The sequence below is a fragment of the Chaetodon trifascialis genome, chromosome 24 (assembly GCF_039877785.1).
Source record: "Chaetodon trifascialis isolate fChaTrf1 chromosome 24, fChaTrf1.hap1, whole genome shotgun sequence".
Taxonomy (NCBI): domain Eukaryota; kingdom Metazoa; phylum Chordata; class Actinopteri; order Chaetodontiformes; family Chaetodontidae; genus Chaetodon; species Chaetodon trifascialis.
Genome location: NC_092079.1, coordinates 14,507,066 through 14,525,043, shown reverse-complemented (window position 1 = coordinate 14,525,043; position 17,978 = coordinate 14,507,066). Strand labels below are relative to the sequence as shown.

The 17,978-nt window shown below is 46.3% G+C and overlaps 3 protein-coding genes across 3 annotated transcripts in view; all 3 read left to right on the top strand.

The window, feature by feature from the left end:
• Positions 1-5,026, top strand: part of LOC139351966 (zinc finger protein 260-like) — a 189,889-nt gene extending 184,863 nt beyond the window's left edge. Inside the window, exons 3-6 of the mRNA XM_070993888.1 lie at positions 868-1,490; positions 1,557-1,896; positions 2,233-2,471; positions 5,012-5,026. Coding sequence (XP_070849989.1) covers positions 868-1,490; positions 1,557-1,896; positions 2,233-2,471; positions 5,012-5,026 — 1,217 coding nt within the window. The remainder of the gene's footprint in view (positions 1-867; positions 1,491-1,556; positions 1,897-2,232; positions 2,472-5,011) is intronic.
• On the top strand, positions 4,920-10,866 carry LOC139327960 (zinc finger protein 660-like). Its single transcript, XM_070958042.1, has 3 exons — positions 4,920-5,503; positions 5,890-6,129; positions 7,736-10,866. Exons 1-3 carry the CDS (start codon positions 5,446-5,448, stop codon positions 8,794-8,796), a joined length of 1,359 nt encoding a protein of 452 aa, XP_070814143.1. The 5' UTR covers positions 4,920-5,445; the 3' UTR covers positions 8,797-10,866.
• Positions 10,867-13,789: 2,923 nt separating this feature from the next.
• Positions 13,790-17,258, top strand: LOC139327976 (ICOS ligand-like). The gene is made up of 4 exons (XM_070958063.1): positions 13,790-13,914; positions 14,902-14,951; positions 15,374-15,694; positions 15,817-17,258. Exons 1-4 carry the CDS (start codon positions 13,880-13,882, stop codon positions 15,918-15,920), a joined length of 510 nt encoding a protein of 169 aa, XP_070814164.1. The 5' UTR covers positions 13,790-13,879; the 3' UTR covers positions 15,921-17,258.
• The last annotated feature ends 720 nt before the right edge of the window (positions 17,259-17,978 follow it).

Below are 17,978 nucleotides of genomic sequence, written 5' to 3'. Positions count from 1 at the left end.
GATCTGAACAAATTCTCCTGATTGTCGACAGGAAAGTCTTTGCTCTTCTGAATCCTGACTCCAGCAGATCGTTATCGAACACCACAGACAAGATTTGCTTTCGACAATTAGACACAGCTGAATTTTCAGTTTTGCTCCTTTGTGGCCTCAAACTTCGGTTTCATTTCACCTCAACAGTATGTGATTATTCGCAGTACTTAAAGTACTTCATGTGTCAGTAAAGTGTTCCTGTCAGAGTTTTTCTCTCTGCTGTCTGTGGACTAATATTCCTGCTGCTTTCATGTGTTTGCTGCATTTTACTGCTGCACATGTTTCAGCTTGAGCTCATTTGAAGTACTTTATGTACTGTTGGTAGTTCACTCTGCAGCAGTACTTCATGTTCTATGAGATCATCATATGTTTGCAGAGAGGCTGTCTGGGTGTAGAGGTCCTGCATGGACGGCAGCTCCATCCTGGTGATGTGCTGAACAGTTTTCACCACCCTCTGTAGAGTCTGACGGTTGAGGGTGGTGCAGCTGTCCAATCAGGTGGTGATGCAGCCAATCAGGCTTCACTCACTGGTTCATCTGGAGACGTTTCGGAGTTTCCTGGAGTCCACGTGGAGCCTTGTCAGCCTGCATCTTTTCTCTGTGATGGTGTTGGTGTGGTGAGTCCAGGTCAGGTCCTCACTGACGTGAACCCAGAGGAACCTGAAGCTGCTGACTCTCCACCATCGTCCCACTGGTGGTGACGGGGGCGTGTCCTTCTCCCCATCACTTCCTGTCGTCTGCAATCAGCTTCTTGGTTTTGTATTGTGAGCTTCATATTGAGCCAGCAGGAAATGACCTTTTTCTAAAAGGCGTGTTTGTGTTTGATGCTCCTCCACAGACGTCCAGCTGCTGTCGGCGAGTCAAGAAGAGGATCCCCCTGAGCAGCAGGACTGGAGCCCCCGTCTGGACCAGGAGGACCCAGCAGAGCTGCCACACATTAAAGAGGAACAGGAGGAACTGTGGAGCAGTCAGGAAGGAGAGCAGCTTCCAGGGCCGGAGGAGGCCGACATCACCAAGTCCACAGTCCCTCCTGTCCCTGTGAAGAGTGAAGAAGAGGATGAAGAGAAACCTCAGTCCTCACAGCTTCATCAGAGACACACTGAAGACATGAAGACAGAATCTGATGGAGAGGACTGTGGAGGACCAGAACCAGCCAGGAGCTCAGATCCAGACAGACATTTAGAAGCAGACAGTGAGGACGAGACGTCTCACTCCTCTGACCCTGAGACTGATGACAGCTGTGACTGGGAGGAGACCAGAGGACCTCAGTCAGGTTTAAAGCCTCTGCAGAACAATGAAGTACCTGGAAGTGATGTGAAGTGTAACACTGGACAAACATCAGTCAGCTCCTCTGAATGTGCTTCAAGCTTTGACCACAGTGGAGTCCAAAGAGCAGAGAAACCGTTTAGTTGCTCAGTTTGTGGGAAAAGATACCAACATAAGAAATCCTTAACGAATCACGTGATACTTCATTCAGAGGGAAAACGTTTCAGCTGCTCAGTTTGTGGTAAAAGATACAACTACAAGACCTCCTTAACTTCTCACATGAGACTTCATTCAGAGGGAAAACGTTTCAGCTGCTCAGTTTGTAAGAAATCTTTTCAGTGGAGAGCAGATTATACAAGGCACATGAGAATCCACACAGGAGAGAAACCCTTCAGTTGCTCAGTTTGTGGTAAAAGATTTGCACAAAAGGAGCATCTGAAACCACACATAAGAATCCACACAGGAGAGAAACCCTTCAGTTGTTCTGTTTGTGGTTTAAGATTCAGACAAAAGCACACTCTGAGACAACACTCGACTGTCCACACAGGAGAGAAACCCTTCAGTTGCTCCATCTGCGGGAAAGGATTCAAACATAAGGAAAGTCAGAGAGAACACATGAGAGTCCACACAGGAGAGAAACCCTTCAGCTGCTCCATTTGTAACGCGAGTTTCACAGTCAGAAGCTCTTTGTCCAAACACATGAGAAAACACACATACAATGAAGTACCTGTAAGTGATGTGAAGTGTAACACTGGACAAACATCAGTCAGCTCCTCTGAATGTGCTTCAAGCTTTGACCACAGTGGAGTCCAAACAGCAGAGAAACCGTTTGGTTGCTCAGTTTGTGGGAAAAGTTACAGCATAAGGAACTCCTTAAAGACTCACATGAGACTTCATTCAGAGGGAAAACGTTTCAGCTGCTCAGTTTGTGAGAAAGCTTTTCAGTGGAGAGCAGATTTTATGAGGCACATGACAGTCCATACAGGAGAGAAACCCTTCAGTTGTTCCATCTGCGGGAAAGGATTTACAAACAGCTCACTTTTGAGTGGACATGTCAGAGTTCACACAGGAGAGAAACCCTTCAGTTGTTCCATCTGCGGTAAAGGATTTACAAACAGCTCACTTTTGAGTGGACATATCAGAGTTCACACAGGAGAGAAACCCTTCAGTTGTTCTGTTTGTGGTTTAAAATTCAGACTAAAGAAGCAGCTGAGACAACACTCGACTGTCCACGCAGAAGAGAAACCTTTCAGCTGCTCAGTTTGTGGTAAAAGATTTGCACGAAAGTCAAGTCTTCAACAACACTTAACTGTCCACACGGGTGAGAAACCATTTAGTTGCAGCGTTTGTGGTGAAAGATTCACTCAGATCGCTCATTTCAACCATCACGAGTGTGTTGGTGAGAGCAGCGGAAATAAAGAAGCCGCAGAGACGCTTGTTGAGACGGTTTCTTCCAGCAGGACTGAAGCTCTGAGGACAAGACTTGGTTCAAAGCTGCGATCCAGACTCTAAAACACATCATTTAATTGTGCTTTTATTTTGATCTGCTTTATTTTGTCACTCAGTCGTAGGCAGCTCTGTGTTTGATGTGTTTCACCAGTGAGACGATAATTTGTTTCTTAAAGAACAGGCAGCTGGCGGCGTGGCAACATGGCGACGAGGTAGACGCGTCTTTACCAGCTCCTGCATATTTATTCATTATTTACTGTGAAAACGTCAACATTTACTTTCTCAGTTGGTTTTAGTTCATCTCCGGACAAATGGAGACACAGACAATTTGTTTTTTAAAGAACAGGCAGCTGGAGTGGATTGTTCCTGGAGGCTGGACTTCACCAAAAACTCTGTTTCTAACTTCATTCGCTGATCTTGTTGAAACTGAATCATATTTTTTTAGAAATGGTTTCACTTCTGATGCAACAGTTGGTTGTTTTTCCAGTGGAGGAGACCAGACCTCTTTTCTACCACATCAGGATCATGCAGACGACGTGTTGGATTCAGCTTCGGATGTTCCCGCAGCACTAAACTCATCGTCTGGATGGTGTCAATGCTGTTCTGTGTTTGAGCTTGTAAAATGACAAAACTCTGATCTTCAGTCTCATCAGCATGTTTGTCTGGGTTTCGACCACAGAACCATACGGCCATCTAGAGACGAGTCGCGGTTTGGTTTCAGATACTCCACATGAGACAGTTTTAATCAGTAGAGCTTAACTCAGCAAATATAATCTGCCTTTCCTTGTTTCTTTGTTCTATTAGTTAGTCATACTATTAGTCATCATATAAGTTGGTACTGAAGATGAAGATGAGGATGAAGAAGATGAAGATGTACTTTATTAATCAGAAGAACGACGCCATGAATCGATGAAGTGTGTCTGATTCATGTCCACTGGTGTCAACAAACACGTTGTGAACAGTGTTGATGTGTGATTGATCGTTTAAACTCTGTGATTGACCACAGTGAGAAGCAGATGAGTCCATCGCACACAGTCGTTAGTGAATGTTTTCTCTCTGTAGGATGAAACAGCAGCGTCCTGTAAATCAGTGTAACGCGAGTGAAGGCCTGTTTGTCTCAGAGGGGTGTCGGAGGGTTTATCCTCCAGCTCAGCTGATTTTCTCTTCACTGCACTTTAGTTTTCTTTAGATTTTTGAATCATTTTGTCTTCATTCCGTCTTTTGTAACTTCACTTTTTGCCCGTCTATTGGCGTTATTATAATCTTTTGTCTACTTTAACTCAGCGAGTTAAACTGCATCACTTCATCTTTCTTCTTTTCTTTAACCATTAAAGCTGAATCACGTGATAATATTTTGTAGATATTTTCGACTGGCCATCGAAAGTATTCTCAACTTTATTATTAACCGAGAAGTTTTGCCGTACGGTCGTCAACCTCTGTGGACTGAAGTCCTGCAGCCAGCCTCAGCCCGTCCACCGAAGGACCAGCCCCTGAAGCGTCTCTGTCCAGTTTTGGCTCTCAAGAGTTGGCGTTGTCGACAAAAACAGTCTCAATTTTCTGTTCTTTTTCTTACAAGAACAGAATAAATGAAATGCTTCTGAGCTGAGGAAAGTCTCTGCCCCTTTCTTTATAAACGAGTGCAAACATTAAACCAAAGGTTTCATGACCTGATTTCCCGACACAAGGAACTTTGTTTTTCAGTCTCACGTGTTTGTTGCTTTAAAACTGATTAAAAAAGACAAAAGTCTTTTATTTCACTTTGGACAAAATGTGCTCGAGCGACCGACTGGAGTTAGCAGAGTGAGCCTCGAACCCCTGAGTGAGGGCAAAGGTCAGCTGCAGGAGACTCTGATGATGAGGATGAGATGAGAATATATGCAGCTAAAAGCAACGTGAAGCCAGTGAAACACCAAAAACATCTTCCTGATCAAAGAACCAAAAGCAAAAGGAGTAAAAGTGAGATGTTACTGAGAAACGGTCCACTAGAGGGCACAACTCTGCAGATTAAATCCAGGTCTCAGCAAGAAGGAGGAAATCCAGATTATGGGATTTAATTAGATTGTTGAGAATGAAAGATTTATGATCCACAGACTGAGAGTTTGAGAGTATTTCTGCTGTTGTTGATTCGTAACAAAGAGATACGAGCATACATTAAAGTTTGGAAACTTTTATTTTGAAAATCAGCGAACCAAAGGTACCCGAGGCAGCGGTACTTCCTGCGGCTAACATGCTAATTTCTTCCGTCCGTGTCACGTTGTTCTCATCAGATTCAGTCGCAGTGACCCAGCAGAGTCTGTGTGTGTGGATAAACGTGTTGAAGTGGACTTTGTGTGAACTTCCGGGATGTTCCACTACAGACTCGTCTCCTGTTAGCCAACAATGCTACCGGAAGTTAGCCTAGCCTGCTAGCAGGAAGTAGACGGAGCACGGCCTCACGGTGCGAGTCGGAGTGTATTTTCACGGAGCCCAAATGTCCAGACAGAGCTGTCTGAATAGACTCTGCTGTCCCGTTTGTTTGAAGATGTTTTCCATCTGAATGATCTGCTGCTGTCCTACGAAGCTAATGAAGCTAACTTAGCTTGCTAGCTGGAAACAGACGGAGGTGAACGTGATGTAATTTATCAGCACAGCGCGCATCAGAGAGAGCAGACAGTGTTTAACGGAGTGTGTCTGCAGGAAAAGCTGCTGGGAATCAGTGAAAATGTCTCGAAAACTGCTGGACGCTGTTTTCCAGCCTGAAGTCCGGTTACACAGAGCAGGTTTGTTCTTTGATATCACTGCAAACTGAAAAGTATTCAGATTTATGTACTAATACACACTGTGGAAATACTCCTGTACAAGTCAAAGTACTGCATTCAGAGTTATAATAAGGTTCTGGGTGTGGTTGAATACTTCAATTCTCGGTAATAATTTGACTTCCGGTGGACAGGTTGGACAGGTGGGACAGGTGCTCAGGAAACCTTCAGATGCATTCATTCCCACAGACCTCTGTGTCTTAGAGCTTGAGCTGTGAAAGTAAAAGCCTGCAGGTGGTCCGGAGGTGAAGGTGCCGACTGTGAACCAGGTTTCAACACTTAACACCAAAATCAGAGTGTGTCCCATCACTGCGTAACACCGACTGTTTGTGTTTGATGCTCCTCCACAGACGTCCAGCTGCTGTCGGCGAGTCCAGAAGAGGATCCCCCTGAGCAGCAGGACTGGAGCCCCCGTCTGGACCAGGAGGACCCAGCAGAGCTGCCACACATTAAAGAGGAACAGGAGGAACTGTGGAGCAGTCAGGAGGGAGAGCAGCTTCCAGGGCCGAAGGAGGCCGACATCACCAAGTCCACAGTCCCTCCTGTCCCTGTGAAGAGTGAAGAAGAGGATGAAGAGAAACCTCAGTCAGGTACGAAATGTTCCTCTTTTGACCTTTTTACCAGCGATACCTGCTGCCTCCAGGTTCAGGGTGAAGCTCCAGTATCTTTGCTGCTTTGTGCCGCAGTCACCTTCACCTCCGTCAGCAGAGCCGAAGAAACAAATCTAAAGGATTTTGTTTTGTCGGCAATCAGATTTGAAAGAATTATTCAGTCAATGTAAAGATGCTGAATCTCAGATGTGGCTCGAATCAGGAAGTAAATCTGTGTGTGATGATCAGTGGGTGTCGACACACGGCGGGAAAGAAGGATGAAATCCTTAAAAAGGTTTAAAAAACCAGGAAAAAGAAACGTTACGAACTACTAAGAAAGTTCCACCCGTAACACTGAAAGTAGCAGAAAAATGTGCAAATGGTGACTGAAATAATAATTAAAAGTGATGATAAAAAATGCGGAATATCGTAAATAAAATGCTGATCACAGTCAGCTGAAAGGGGAGGAGCTCCGTTTCACTCTGAGCCTCTGGCCAATCAGAACGCCGCGTTGAGGGTCACGGAAGTCCCTCTGATTCCTCACCAGGGCCGACGCTTCATCCAGTTTATCATCCAGCGTCTCACATTGTCCATGAACCGTCCGTGTCTCTTCGTCTCCTGACGTCTCAGTTGTCTGGACCGTTCCACCCCGTTGTCCTCGGGGGGGCCTGATCCTCTAAGAGCCCACCTTATTTACATGAGGGTTTGCGTGCTTCATGGTTTGCAGCGTGGCGAGTCGATGAGCTACAGCAAAGAAATCTGCCTGTCGGACACAAGAACGCCACACGGGAGGAAATCTGTGCAAAAGTAAACGCTGTTGGCCGAACGACGCGAACGGCGGATGAAGAAAAGAAGATATCAAGACATCAGAAGACGACCAAAAGACAACGTGGCGTACGATGAAACGTCTGCAAATAAAACCGGTGGGGGGGTGAGGAGCCTCTGAGCAGCACCGAGGAAGAGGTGCAGTCGACGCTGTGCGAGGAAACTGTCGGGGACGACCGCTCGACCAAAGAGCTCGCCGTCAGTCCGGAGCCGGGCCAGTTCAGTTTGTACGACGCACACTCGTTCGTTTCAGGTCTGATCAAAACGACCAAATCTTACAAAAGAAATCAGGATTCGAACCCTTTAAAAGCCAGTTTCATAGGTGATCACTGATTTGGGAAACAAACACAAAATGACTAATTTTTAATATAAAGTTCTTGACAGCTCGTTCCCTCGTACCTGTTGTCACCGTCATGGATGTTTCTAAAATGAAGAACAGGATTGATTATGTTGCATCAGATTGTTTGCACACGTTTTTATACGCGCCAAACTTTAGGAGATCTGGTCCTCAGAGTTCAGCAGTCTGATGGTCTGATGGTCTGTGGGGAGCAAGCTGCTCCAGAACCTGGTGGTCCTGCACCAGATGCTGCAGATCCTCTTTCCAGAGGCCAGCACGCTGTTATTAATCACACGTTTCATTTTTTACTGACCAAGCTGACGAAGTTATGACAATGTATCATGAACTACATGAGTTTTATTTCTGTTTTTCAAAAAGAAAAAAATCAGAGTGTGTCCCATCACTGCGTAACACCGACTGTTTGTGTTTGATGCTCCTCCACAGACGTCCAGCTGCTGTCGGCGAGTCCAGAAGAGGATCCCCCTGAGCAGCAGGACTGGAGCCCCTGTCTGGACCAGGAGGACCCAGCAGAGCTGCCACACATTAAAGAGGAACAGGAGGAACTGTGGAGCAGTCAGGAGGGAGAGCAGCTTCCAGGGCCGAAGGAGGCCGACATCACCAAGTCCACAGTCCCTCCTGTCCCTGTGAAGAGTGAAGAAGAGGATGAAGAGAAACCTCAGTCCTCACAGCTTCATCAGAGACACGCTGAAGACATGAGGACAGAAGCTGGTGGAGAGGACTGTGGAGGACCAGAAGCAGACAGTGAGGACGAGACGTCTCAGTCCTCTGACCCTGAGACTGATGACAGCTGTGACTGGGAGGAGACCAGAGGACCTCAGTCAGGTTTAAAGTCTCTGCAGAACAATGAAGTACCTGTAAGTGATGTGAAGTGTAACACTGGACAAACATCAGTCAGCTCCTCTGAATGTGCTTCAAGCTTTGACCACAGTGGAGTCCAAACAGCAGAGACACTGTTTAGTTGCTCAGTTTGTGGGAAAAGTTACCAACGTAAGAAATCGCTCAGACATCACATGACACGTCATTCAGAGGGAAAACGTTTCAGCTGCTCAGTATGTCAGAAAACTTTTCCGTGGAGAGTCCATGTGGTGACACACATGAGGATTCACACAGGAGAGAAACCCTTCAGTTGTTCTGTTTGTGGCGACAGATTTACACAAAAGCAAAGTCTTCGACGACACTCGACTGTCCACACAGGAGAGAAACCATTCAATTGTTTTGTTTGTGGTTTAAGATTCAGAGAAAAGTCCAATCTGAAACGACACTCAAGTGTCCACAGAAGAGAGAAACCTCTCGGCTGCTCCGTGTGTGGGAAAAGATACGACCTGAAGAGGTCCTTAAGGAATCACATGAAACTTCATTCGGAGGGAAAACGTTTCAGCTGCTCAGTTTGTGAGAAGACTTTTCAGTGGAAAAAAAATATGGTGAGACACATGAGGGTTCACACAGGAGAGACACCCTTCAGTTGTTCTGTGGTTAAAGATTGAGAGTGAATCTGAGACGACACTCGACTGTCCACGCAGGAGAGAAACCTTTCAGCTGCTCCGTTTGTGGTAAAAGATTTCCCCAAATCAAAGTCTTTGACGACACTTAACTGTCCACATGCGGGAGAAACCATTTAGTTGCGGCGTTTGTGGTGAAAGATTCAGTGAGCTTGCTGATATCGACCATCACGGGTGTGTTGACGTGAGCAGAGGAAATAATTGAAGCTGCAGAGACGCTTGTTGAGACGGTTTCTTCCAGCAGGACTGAAGCTCTGAGGACAAGACTTGGTTCAAAGCTGTGATCCAGACTCTAAAACACATCATTTTAATCCTGTTTTTATTTTTATCTCCATTATTTGTCACTCAGTCATAGGCAGCTCTGTGTTTGATGTGTTTCACCAGTGAGACGATAATTTGTTTCTTAAAGAACAGGCAGCTGGCGGCGTGGCAACATGGCGACGAGGTAGACGCGTCTTTACCAGCTCCTGCATATTTATTCATTATTTACTGTGAAAACGTCAACATTTACTTTCAGTTGGTTTTAGTTCATCTCCGGACAAATGGAGACACATCACAGTCTGTCTGGGAGAGGAAACGTCCAGCGTCCAGCTCAGGGTACTACGGGCCCTGTTACTGGACAAGTTAGCGAGAGAGCTAACCCTGCACCATCACCCAGACACGGTGATGCTGACGATGCTGAGGATGGTGGTCTCATTCTGGTGGTAATTGAGTCTTTTGAATCTTTTCGTGCTGAAACCCGCTCCTCTTTGGACACTTTACAATCTGCCGTCGACTCGTTTGCCTCACGTCTCGTTGCGGTTGAAACTTGCGTTTCCACCTGTGGAGTGTTCGTTCACCTGGAACTAAGGTTGTTTTTAGTTTGGAGGTGTGTTTGTTGTGTCACCCCGACAGTTGAGTGGATGCACGGCGTGAGCATCGTTTCTTTATTGCTGTTGATGACGCACATCGTTAATTCACTGATGTGTTTCTCGCCGTCAGACGTTTGATTTCTGCTGTTGAACATAGTTTGCACACAGTGTGGTTTCTGCAGCAGCTAATGAGTGATTGTGTGTGCAGTTAGCCGACAGGTGGTGCCGCTGCTGCGATCAGTAGTTCATTACTGACATGTGTGTTTATTACATGCTCAGTGTAGCCAGCAGAGGGCGCTCTTGGACCAGTTAACCTGGTCTCATGATTGATAACTGCTGTATGTGCATAATGGAGGGTTTTGCACACTTTTCCCATTTGTGTGGTTATATTTTGCTGTTGTTGGTGATGTATAATATTGTTTACTGTTGTTATTTGCAGAGCTGTTAACAACACTGTCCACAATAAAGCACCACAGCTGCTGGACCTGCTGGAAAGACTGTTGTCCTTATCACTGCGTTCTGACCGACACAGCATGTGGTCTGCTGCATAGACCTGATACCAGCCTCCGTTACACTCACCAAAACACAGCCAGGAGACTCCAAGGTGTCCTTCCTGACAGTGTCTCAGCAGACCAGGCTGGTTTTATATTGGTTGCAATAGTAGCAACAATATAAGGAGACGACTAAATCTTCTACAGCGCAGTTCAGGGTCAAAGGCCAAATCTCTGGTGGACAGAAAGCCTCTGACAGGATTGAATGGCTAAATTTAACTGAGGCGACAGCTTTAATGAGTGGATATCTCTTCATGCTGCCCCACTCGCCTCAGTCCCCCCCTGCTTTCGAGGACCACTCCCTTTCCCTCTGGGCCATCAGGGCTGTTCAGACTATCGGTGATCCAGTGGTGAATGACACTGCGATGACCTTTGACCAGCTTTGAGAGAAATCTGATCTCCAGCAGAATAATGTGTTTGAATATTTGCAGGTGTGCAGCTTTGTTCCCTCCATCACTAAATTCCACCCGAATGGATTCTCCCTCTCAGCGATGGAGGATATGCTGCACAATCCCGACTCATGACGAAGTTGTATGTTAATCCAGAGCAGCAGTTCCACTGTGAGGTCCCTCTGGGAGGCTGATTTGGGGGTTATTCTTTCTGATGAGGAGGGGGATGGGGTTTGGCAGAGCTCCTCAGGTTGCCAGTCGACTAAAAAAAAAAACAGGGAATTGCAACAAGTTTAATCCTTTGCTTTCAAAATACTGTAACAAATGTAAAATGAATGAAGGCTTCCAGAAAGGTGGAGACGAGATGTCTGGGCCGAACCCCCTTTTCCCCGCATCCCTTCAGGAGGTCTGAGGATGAAGGACACGTCAACGACGAAGGGTCACCTATCATTTAAACTGTTGCCATGCAGACGCTGATCTTTCCTCTCAGCTCCACACAGGATGAAGGCGTTCAAACCGTCAGATGGACAATCAACAGGCCTCAAGAAGCAGAAAACGCTGACGAGTTGGAAACCAGACGTTCCTGTTTGTGTCTGTGCTTTGTTTTCTGCCACATCAGGATCATGCAGACGACGTGTTGGATTCAGCTTCGGATGTTCCCGCAGCACTAAACTCATCGTCTGGATGGTGTCAATGCTGTTCTGTGTTTGAGCTTGTAAAATGACAAAACTCTGATCTTCAGTCTCATCAGCATGTTTGTCTGGGTTTCGACCACAGAACCATACGGCCAGCTAGAGACGAGTCGCGGTTTGGTTTCAGATACTCCACATGAGACAGTTTTAATCAGTAGAGCTTAACTCAGCAAATATAATCTGCCTTTCCTTGTTCCTTTGTTCTATTAGTTAGTCATACTATTAGTCATCATATAAGTTGGTACTGAAGATGAAGATGAAGAAGATGAAGATGTACTTTATTAATCAGAAGAACGACGCCATGAATCGATGAAGTGTGTCTGATTCATGTCCACTGGTGTCAACAAACATGTTGTGAACAGTGTTGATGTGTGATTGACCACAAGGGTTTCATGTCCACCAGCCTGTCCAGTGGGGACGTTGTGGGTGTTGTGTCCTCGTCAGAAACTCACCTGTTACCTGCCGTCACCTGTCCTGGAGCAGAATCAGCTCTGAGCTTTGTCTCTGTTGTCTTTGCTCACCTGAAGCCGAGCTGCTTGTTTCCTGATGAGCGTTTTGTGTTGTGTGTTGATGATGATGATGATGATGATGATGAAGGCTGTGTGCGCGTTTCTCGTGTTCAACCCTCCAGTTTGTCCAGCGAGAGACGACTTGTGCTTTTCCTGCTGTGAAGACAGTTTGTTAAAATCCTCGTCCAATCAGAGTACTGTCATTCAGTACAGACTGGAAGTACTTGTACTTTACTTGAGTATTTGTACTTTCTTCTGCTCTCCGCTGCATTTCATCTAAAGCTTCAGTTACTTCAGAGATTCACATTATTGAGTGGAGGACAACAGTCAGTGAAGGCCGAGTGTGTCCAGGACGTCTCAGCTGTTTGTGAAGTCAGACGGTCAGATGATCCTGGACGCTGCAGGAGGTTCGCGAACGCTGTGGATCAATCTGGAGAAGATCTCGATGCTGCACTGTTGAAGGATTCACACCCACTCAGAAAACCTGGTCTGAGATCTGGACTGAGCAGCGTCATGAGTGGATCACTGTGGACGGACACTGGAAAGAGTTGTGATGACAATCAGAAATCTCATCGTGTGTGTTTTTTAGTAGTTTTCAGATGTTTTCAGTGAACCAGTCTGACTCACTTTCACCACTTCTCTCTGATGATGCTGCAGTTTCTAACTTTACAGGAACTTCAGTTTGTCTGTTACGAGTCAAGAAAACCACAAGAGGATCCGCCGTCTCAGCGCCGAGGTGTTGCATCGGCCCACAGAGGAGTCTGCACGCTCGTTCTGCACAAAGCGGCTCATCTCCAGCTGGAAATCAGGACGTTTCTGTCTGAGGTCGACCAGGTTTTGCTGGAAAAAGGACGGCTGCGAGCCGCTCGAGCTGAAAGTGCGTTCAAACAAAGCCAAATGAAATCAGCACGCTCGTTCTGGCCTCAAAACAAAGAGTAATGAAGCGTTGTTCTGCTGCTGGCGCAGCCTGAAACGTGGAAAAGTTTCCTCTGTGAACACCCGTCAGACGTCAGGAAGAAAAGCTCCTTATCTCAGTTATTTTCTCGCACAGATGAGATGATAAGGTGTTCGTTAGGGTCAGGGTTAGACCACGTTCAGGTGGACAGACAGGACGCCGTCACAGGCTTCGCTCTTTGTCCGCTTCATTCAGTGTGTCCACGCAGTTTGTTGCTGGCAGCTCTAAACAGATGTAAACCTTCATTTTGGGACATTAAATGTAATTTGGGGCCAATTTGAAGGAAAACTGCCGATTCAAATCAAACAACTTTGACTCGTGCCTGCAGGATCTTTAAAATCCTGGTGAGGACAAAAGAAACGTGTTGAGGACAGAACAAACAGCAGCCATCAGTGAATCAGACTGATCAGGAATCAGCTCAGCGTCAAACGGAAGTGACAGAGAGCTTCAGGGTTCGATTGAACAAACGTTCGTTGTTCACGTGAACAAACTGAAACAAAAGCGTCTGTTCAGAGGACGAGAAGAAGCATCTCAGCGGCAAAGTGACTCCAGAAGATGACGTGAGCTTCGTCTCTGAAGGACGAACGACCGAGACGTTTACAGCTCACAGTCCAGTTTCACAAGTTCAACACTGAAGGCCTTCTGAAGGATTTCAAACCTCCAAATCTTTACCAACAAAAACAAAGCAGAACAATCACAGCCTGAAAAGAAAAGGCAGGAAGGGAATCACCCGACAGAAGAACACTTAAAATAAGACTGACAGCAGATCTGAGAGTAATATAACATGAAGGATAAATAATAAGTAAATGAATGAAGAAACTGAGCTGCAGAGGCTTTTTCCGCCTTTCAGGTGACAAATTTCAAACCACACAAACTGAAATTCGATTCAAATGTTGAAATGATGGTTTATTTCTGACGGATTTGTCCTGAAATCGGATCAAATTAATCTTTTCTGTTGTTCGTGGAGCCTCAGTGTCCAATCAGCTTTACGGCCTTTACGTTATGACGTATGACGGCGTACGTCGCGACGCAGCAGTACATGCAAACGTGGCGTCATCTTCAGTCCACGCCAGGGGTGAAATTAAGAGTAAAAAACAGGTTTCTAACAGTTTGAGGCTGTAATGGACACCAGAAGCGACACGGGTCGTTTGACGAGGTTAGTCACATGAAGGCGGGACCAGGTCGGCGGTCTCCTGTCCCCAAACTGTCCTCTGGTCCGTCTGAACGGGCTAACGTCGTGTTGGCTTTGTTAGCTACGTGCGCCTAGCATTAGCGGAAGCGACGGAAGCCGAAGTTTCGGCTTCTTTTGGGTGACTTTGGGAGCCGGATCAGGCTTTAGAGACTGAAACACAGACTGACAAAGGCCCTGGAAGTGATTTAAGTATTCTGAAGACCATCTCTGCTGTTTCTTATTCTAATCCATCGCAACTGTCCCAAAAGGCCGAAGCTGCTCGTGTGTGTTCAGCTGGCTAACAGTCGCTGAGGTGAACTCATGTTGGTTTAGTGACTTTATTCACTTTAAAAACATCTTGTCAGGCTGCAGAAGCAGTGATGTCACGTGTTTGTTGTTTAAGCTTCATGTCACAACCATAAGTGGCATAAAAAGGCGAAATCATGGCTGTTGGTCCTGAATCCAGGTGAGCGCTGAGGCTTTGCCGTGTGTGACCTCTGACCTTTGACCTAAACATGAGCGTGATGACAGGCTCGGCTGTAAACACCTGCAGGCCGCCTGTTTGTTCAGAGATAAGCTGGTCCGCCCTGCAGCAGACAGGTGTGCCTGACCTTCAGGTAGCTTCTTTCGCTCGTTGTTTCCTGTTGCGTCGCTTCTTTCTTCACCTTCTTCTTCGTTTCTGTCACTTTCACTTTCAGCGTTTCCAGAAAGTTGAACTGTTTTTGCAGAACTTCCTTTGTGACTCCCTCCTCAGCAGCGGCCCGACAGGCTTTCACGTCTGCTCTGAAACACCGAGCACACATGGTGGTTACTCTCAGCTCAGCCAATCAGCTGTTGGTCCATGACCTTTGCTCTGTCTGTCAAAGTGTCCCCGATGTTTGATTTAATGTCAAAGACGAGTGAAAGGAGACGGAAGCCTGTGAGGAGTCTGACGACGCTCGTTTATTCACTGTTTGTTTTGTGTCTCTGCAGCTTCAGGCTCAACCTGCTCTTCATGCTTCTGGTTTTCAAGGTGAACACAGGTGAGTTCACCTTACAACGTTTGTTTCCGCACTTTTGGCCTCTTCTCACTTCCTGTTTACACAGTCGGTTGCTGTTTCCTAGCAACAGCTCCACCTATCACTGAAGTCTGGACCGGCTGAGACATTCCTGAAGGTTTAAAGGTGGAGCCTGGTTCAGCGAATCACTCGTTAGCCGATAAGATAAGATAAGATAAGACTTTGTGTTACAGCAGCAGCAACGATCAAATCTCTGTGTCTGCACATTCTTACGCTGTCTGATGTCCATGTTGGACGGTCTCTGGGCGTCCTTCGTGACGGTGGGTTTGGTTTGTGGCTCACCTGAGGAGCGAGCAGAAGCACCTGACAGGCAGGTGGACGTTTGTCATGTTCAGCACGAAGTCTTTATTTCTTCTGTCCGTCACAGCGTCCATGTTGTCTCTCAGCGATCTGCCAGGTTAACGTCCAGGCTTTCATCGGAGACACCGTCCTGCTGCCCTGCATCTACAGCCAGGGACAACCTGTACAAAAGAACGTCTTCTGGAGGGACAAAGACGACAGCGTCGTACTGGACATCATCAAAGACAGACCAGACCTGTCGACCCAGAACGAGAAGTTCAGGCAGCGGGTGGTCAGTTTCCCGGACGAGTTCGTGAAGGGGAACTTCTCCATCCAGCTGAAGGACGTCCAGCAGGCGGACAGCAGCCCGTATGAATGTCACATCCCGTCAGAGGACTTCCAGGAGAGGCTCGTCCTCACCGTGTCAGGTTCGTACGAGTCCACAGCGTTTTCAGGTCTCAGCATGAAAAAAATGTGCAGAACTTTGTGTCCTGAAGAGAAAGCAGTGGAGCGTTCGTCACATGACCTCACCTGTCTGCTCGTGTTGCAGGTAAACGTGTTGAGGCGACTCCGGGACCGTCGGGCGGCGCCGCGGGGACACCGAACCCTCTCCACATCCTTCTGCTCTGTCTTCCTCTGTCTCTGTCCTTCTGACCGAGAGTCAGAGGACAGAAAGCAAACTGCTGCAGGAAAAGCTTTTATTTTGGTATTTTATTTATTTTGTCTGTTTCATGTTGTTCGTGGCGTCATTAGAAGTAATCTTTAAGGTTTAGCCTTTTGTGCTGAGCTCAGAGGAAACGATTCGATCTTTATTCATCTTTAAATGGTGGAACAGACGAGTCGCCGCGGTCGCACCGACGCGCTCACTTCCTCCCTCACAGAAAACACTTTTCAGAATAATTTCACTGCTTCTTCTTTCACGTCTGAGTTTCCTCTTCGCGCCGCATGTTGACCGGCTCGTCCACGTCCTCCTCTCAGAGATGACTCGGCTCGTTAAAGGTCAAACCTTGACCCTTTCAGCTGCAGAGATGACTCAGCGCCTTCACGTCTGAATGCACTTTAATCGTCGACTCATTCATCAGACAGATGATCGGTAACTATCAGTGGAAACATTATTGCTCGTTAACGGCTGTTTCGGACATTTCTTGCGGGTATCTTTCTTATCGAGCTTTGATCGTTCATCACTTACGTTCAGCGTAAAGTTTATGCTGCGAAACAGGAAGTCCGCTTCTTGTCATGAAGGCGAACAGCTTCGGCGCCTCAGACCAGATCGTAGCTGTCTCTGAACCTGCACTCGGACTCCATTTATGAAGCAACGCTAACGGCTAAACGTCACACCTGCTGCTGTCCGTTCACGCCTGTTGTTGGAAGGAGATCTGGATCCTGACGCGTGATGTGAGGACGTGTCTCCTCGTCCTCGGTGAAATCACACGTCTGTCCTCCGATCAGCCCCAGACTCGTGGAAACTTTGTTCTTCATCATTTATCTCGTGGCGTGAACTCTGTGCAGCAGGTGTGAACGAGCGTCTTTGACCAGGAAACCTTGTCAGTATTTGTTTGTGTTTTCGCAGTATTTTTCATTGACTTGCAGCTGATTTTTATATTTAACTTATTTATTCTTTTGAAGAGCAATGAAGGCTTTGTGTGAACAGCTGAGCGTCACACCGAACTTTGTTTTATTCTGCAATAAAAAACTTTCTATGAAAAAAGCTGTTTGTGTTTATTTGTCCTGCACCAGCAGGTTTGTACCACCAGGTGGCGCCACGTCCTGCCGCTGCAGTGTGTCCTGCCGCTGTCATGGTTATAAAGCTGAGCATCATAACAGGACCAAGGATTTTATGCCTGAAAGAATAAGAAATCATTTCATTTATGATCTGAGCTAAAAAGGTTAAAATGATGATTGATCATCTGTTCTGTGTTCAACTGCTTTTGTCTCGCAGGTACAGAAAGAGACGGCAACAAAAGTTTTAGATCAATAAATTTATTTTATATCACTTTTTGTTGACCACCTTTGTGAAGATGCACACGCATCAGTTATTTTTTTGGAGCCTGACTTGTTTGTGTTTTTTCCTTGTCATCTGTGGCGAACGTGCTGCTCAGCGATCGTTTGTTGATGCCTGTTTCTGTGTTCAGGAGGAAGCACGTGGCGAACCACGCGATGCACTTAAAGAAAACGAGTCGTGGGCGCGTAGTTTTTCTGTTTTACTTCATCTTTTTCCCCTGTGGGGCGTAACACCACCACTGCAGTATTTGTACTGCTGCTGCTTCTATAGTTACTACTTTGACTACAACTATTACTGTAGTACAAGTTTCATTGGCGGAACTACTACTACTACTAATGATAATACCTTGCTATCAAAATTAAAGCCTACAACTACTGTTATTACTGCCACTACTGCTGTACTCCAACTAACTCTTTGTACTACATTCAGTAGTACTCCTGTTATTACTAGTGTGTTGCTATTGAAGTTTTTAGTTGAAGTACTACTGTTACTGGTACTTTTTGTGTTTTGTGCTACCACGACAGTATGACTGTACTTTTGTTGTTAGTATTATCACCAGTAGTACAACAAGTACTACAAGTGCTCGCTGACTGTTACTCCTTTCCTCACTACTACTGCGACTGTAATACTCTCATGATCAGAACTACAACGAACACGTTTATTCTTACTGCGACTGTTTTTACGAGCAGCACTGCTATTAAATGTACAAG

Bases quoted from the DNA above. Each gene is read 5' to 3' on its own strand.
- LOC139327960 (XM_070958042.1), top strand. From the start codon at position 5,446: ATGTCTCGAAAACTGCTGGACGCTGTTTTCCAGCCTGAAGTCCGGTTA. The intron at 5,504-5,889 runs GTTTGTTCTTTG...GCTCCTCCACAG, and splicing joins AGTCCGGTTACACAGAGCAG to ACGTCCAGCTGCTGTCGGCG. The intron at 6,130-7,735 runs GTACGAAATGTT...GCTCCTCCACAG, and splicing joins TGAAGAGAAACCTCAGTCAG to ACGTCCAGCTGCTGTCGGCG.
- LOC139327976 (XM_070958063.1), top strand. From the start codon at position 13,880: ATGGACACCAGAAGCGACACGGGTCGTTTGACGAG. The intron at 13,915-14,901 runs GTTAGTCACATG...GTGTCTCTGCAG, and splicing joins GACACGGGTCGTTTGACGAG to CTTCAGGCTCAACCTGCTCT. The intron at 15,695-15,816 runs GTTCGTACGAGT...CTCGTGTTGCAG, and splicing joins GCTCGTCCTCACCGTGTCAG to GTAAACGTGTTGAGGCGACT.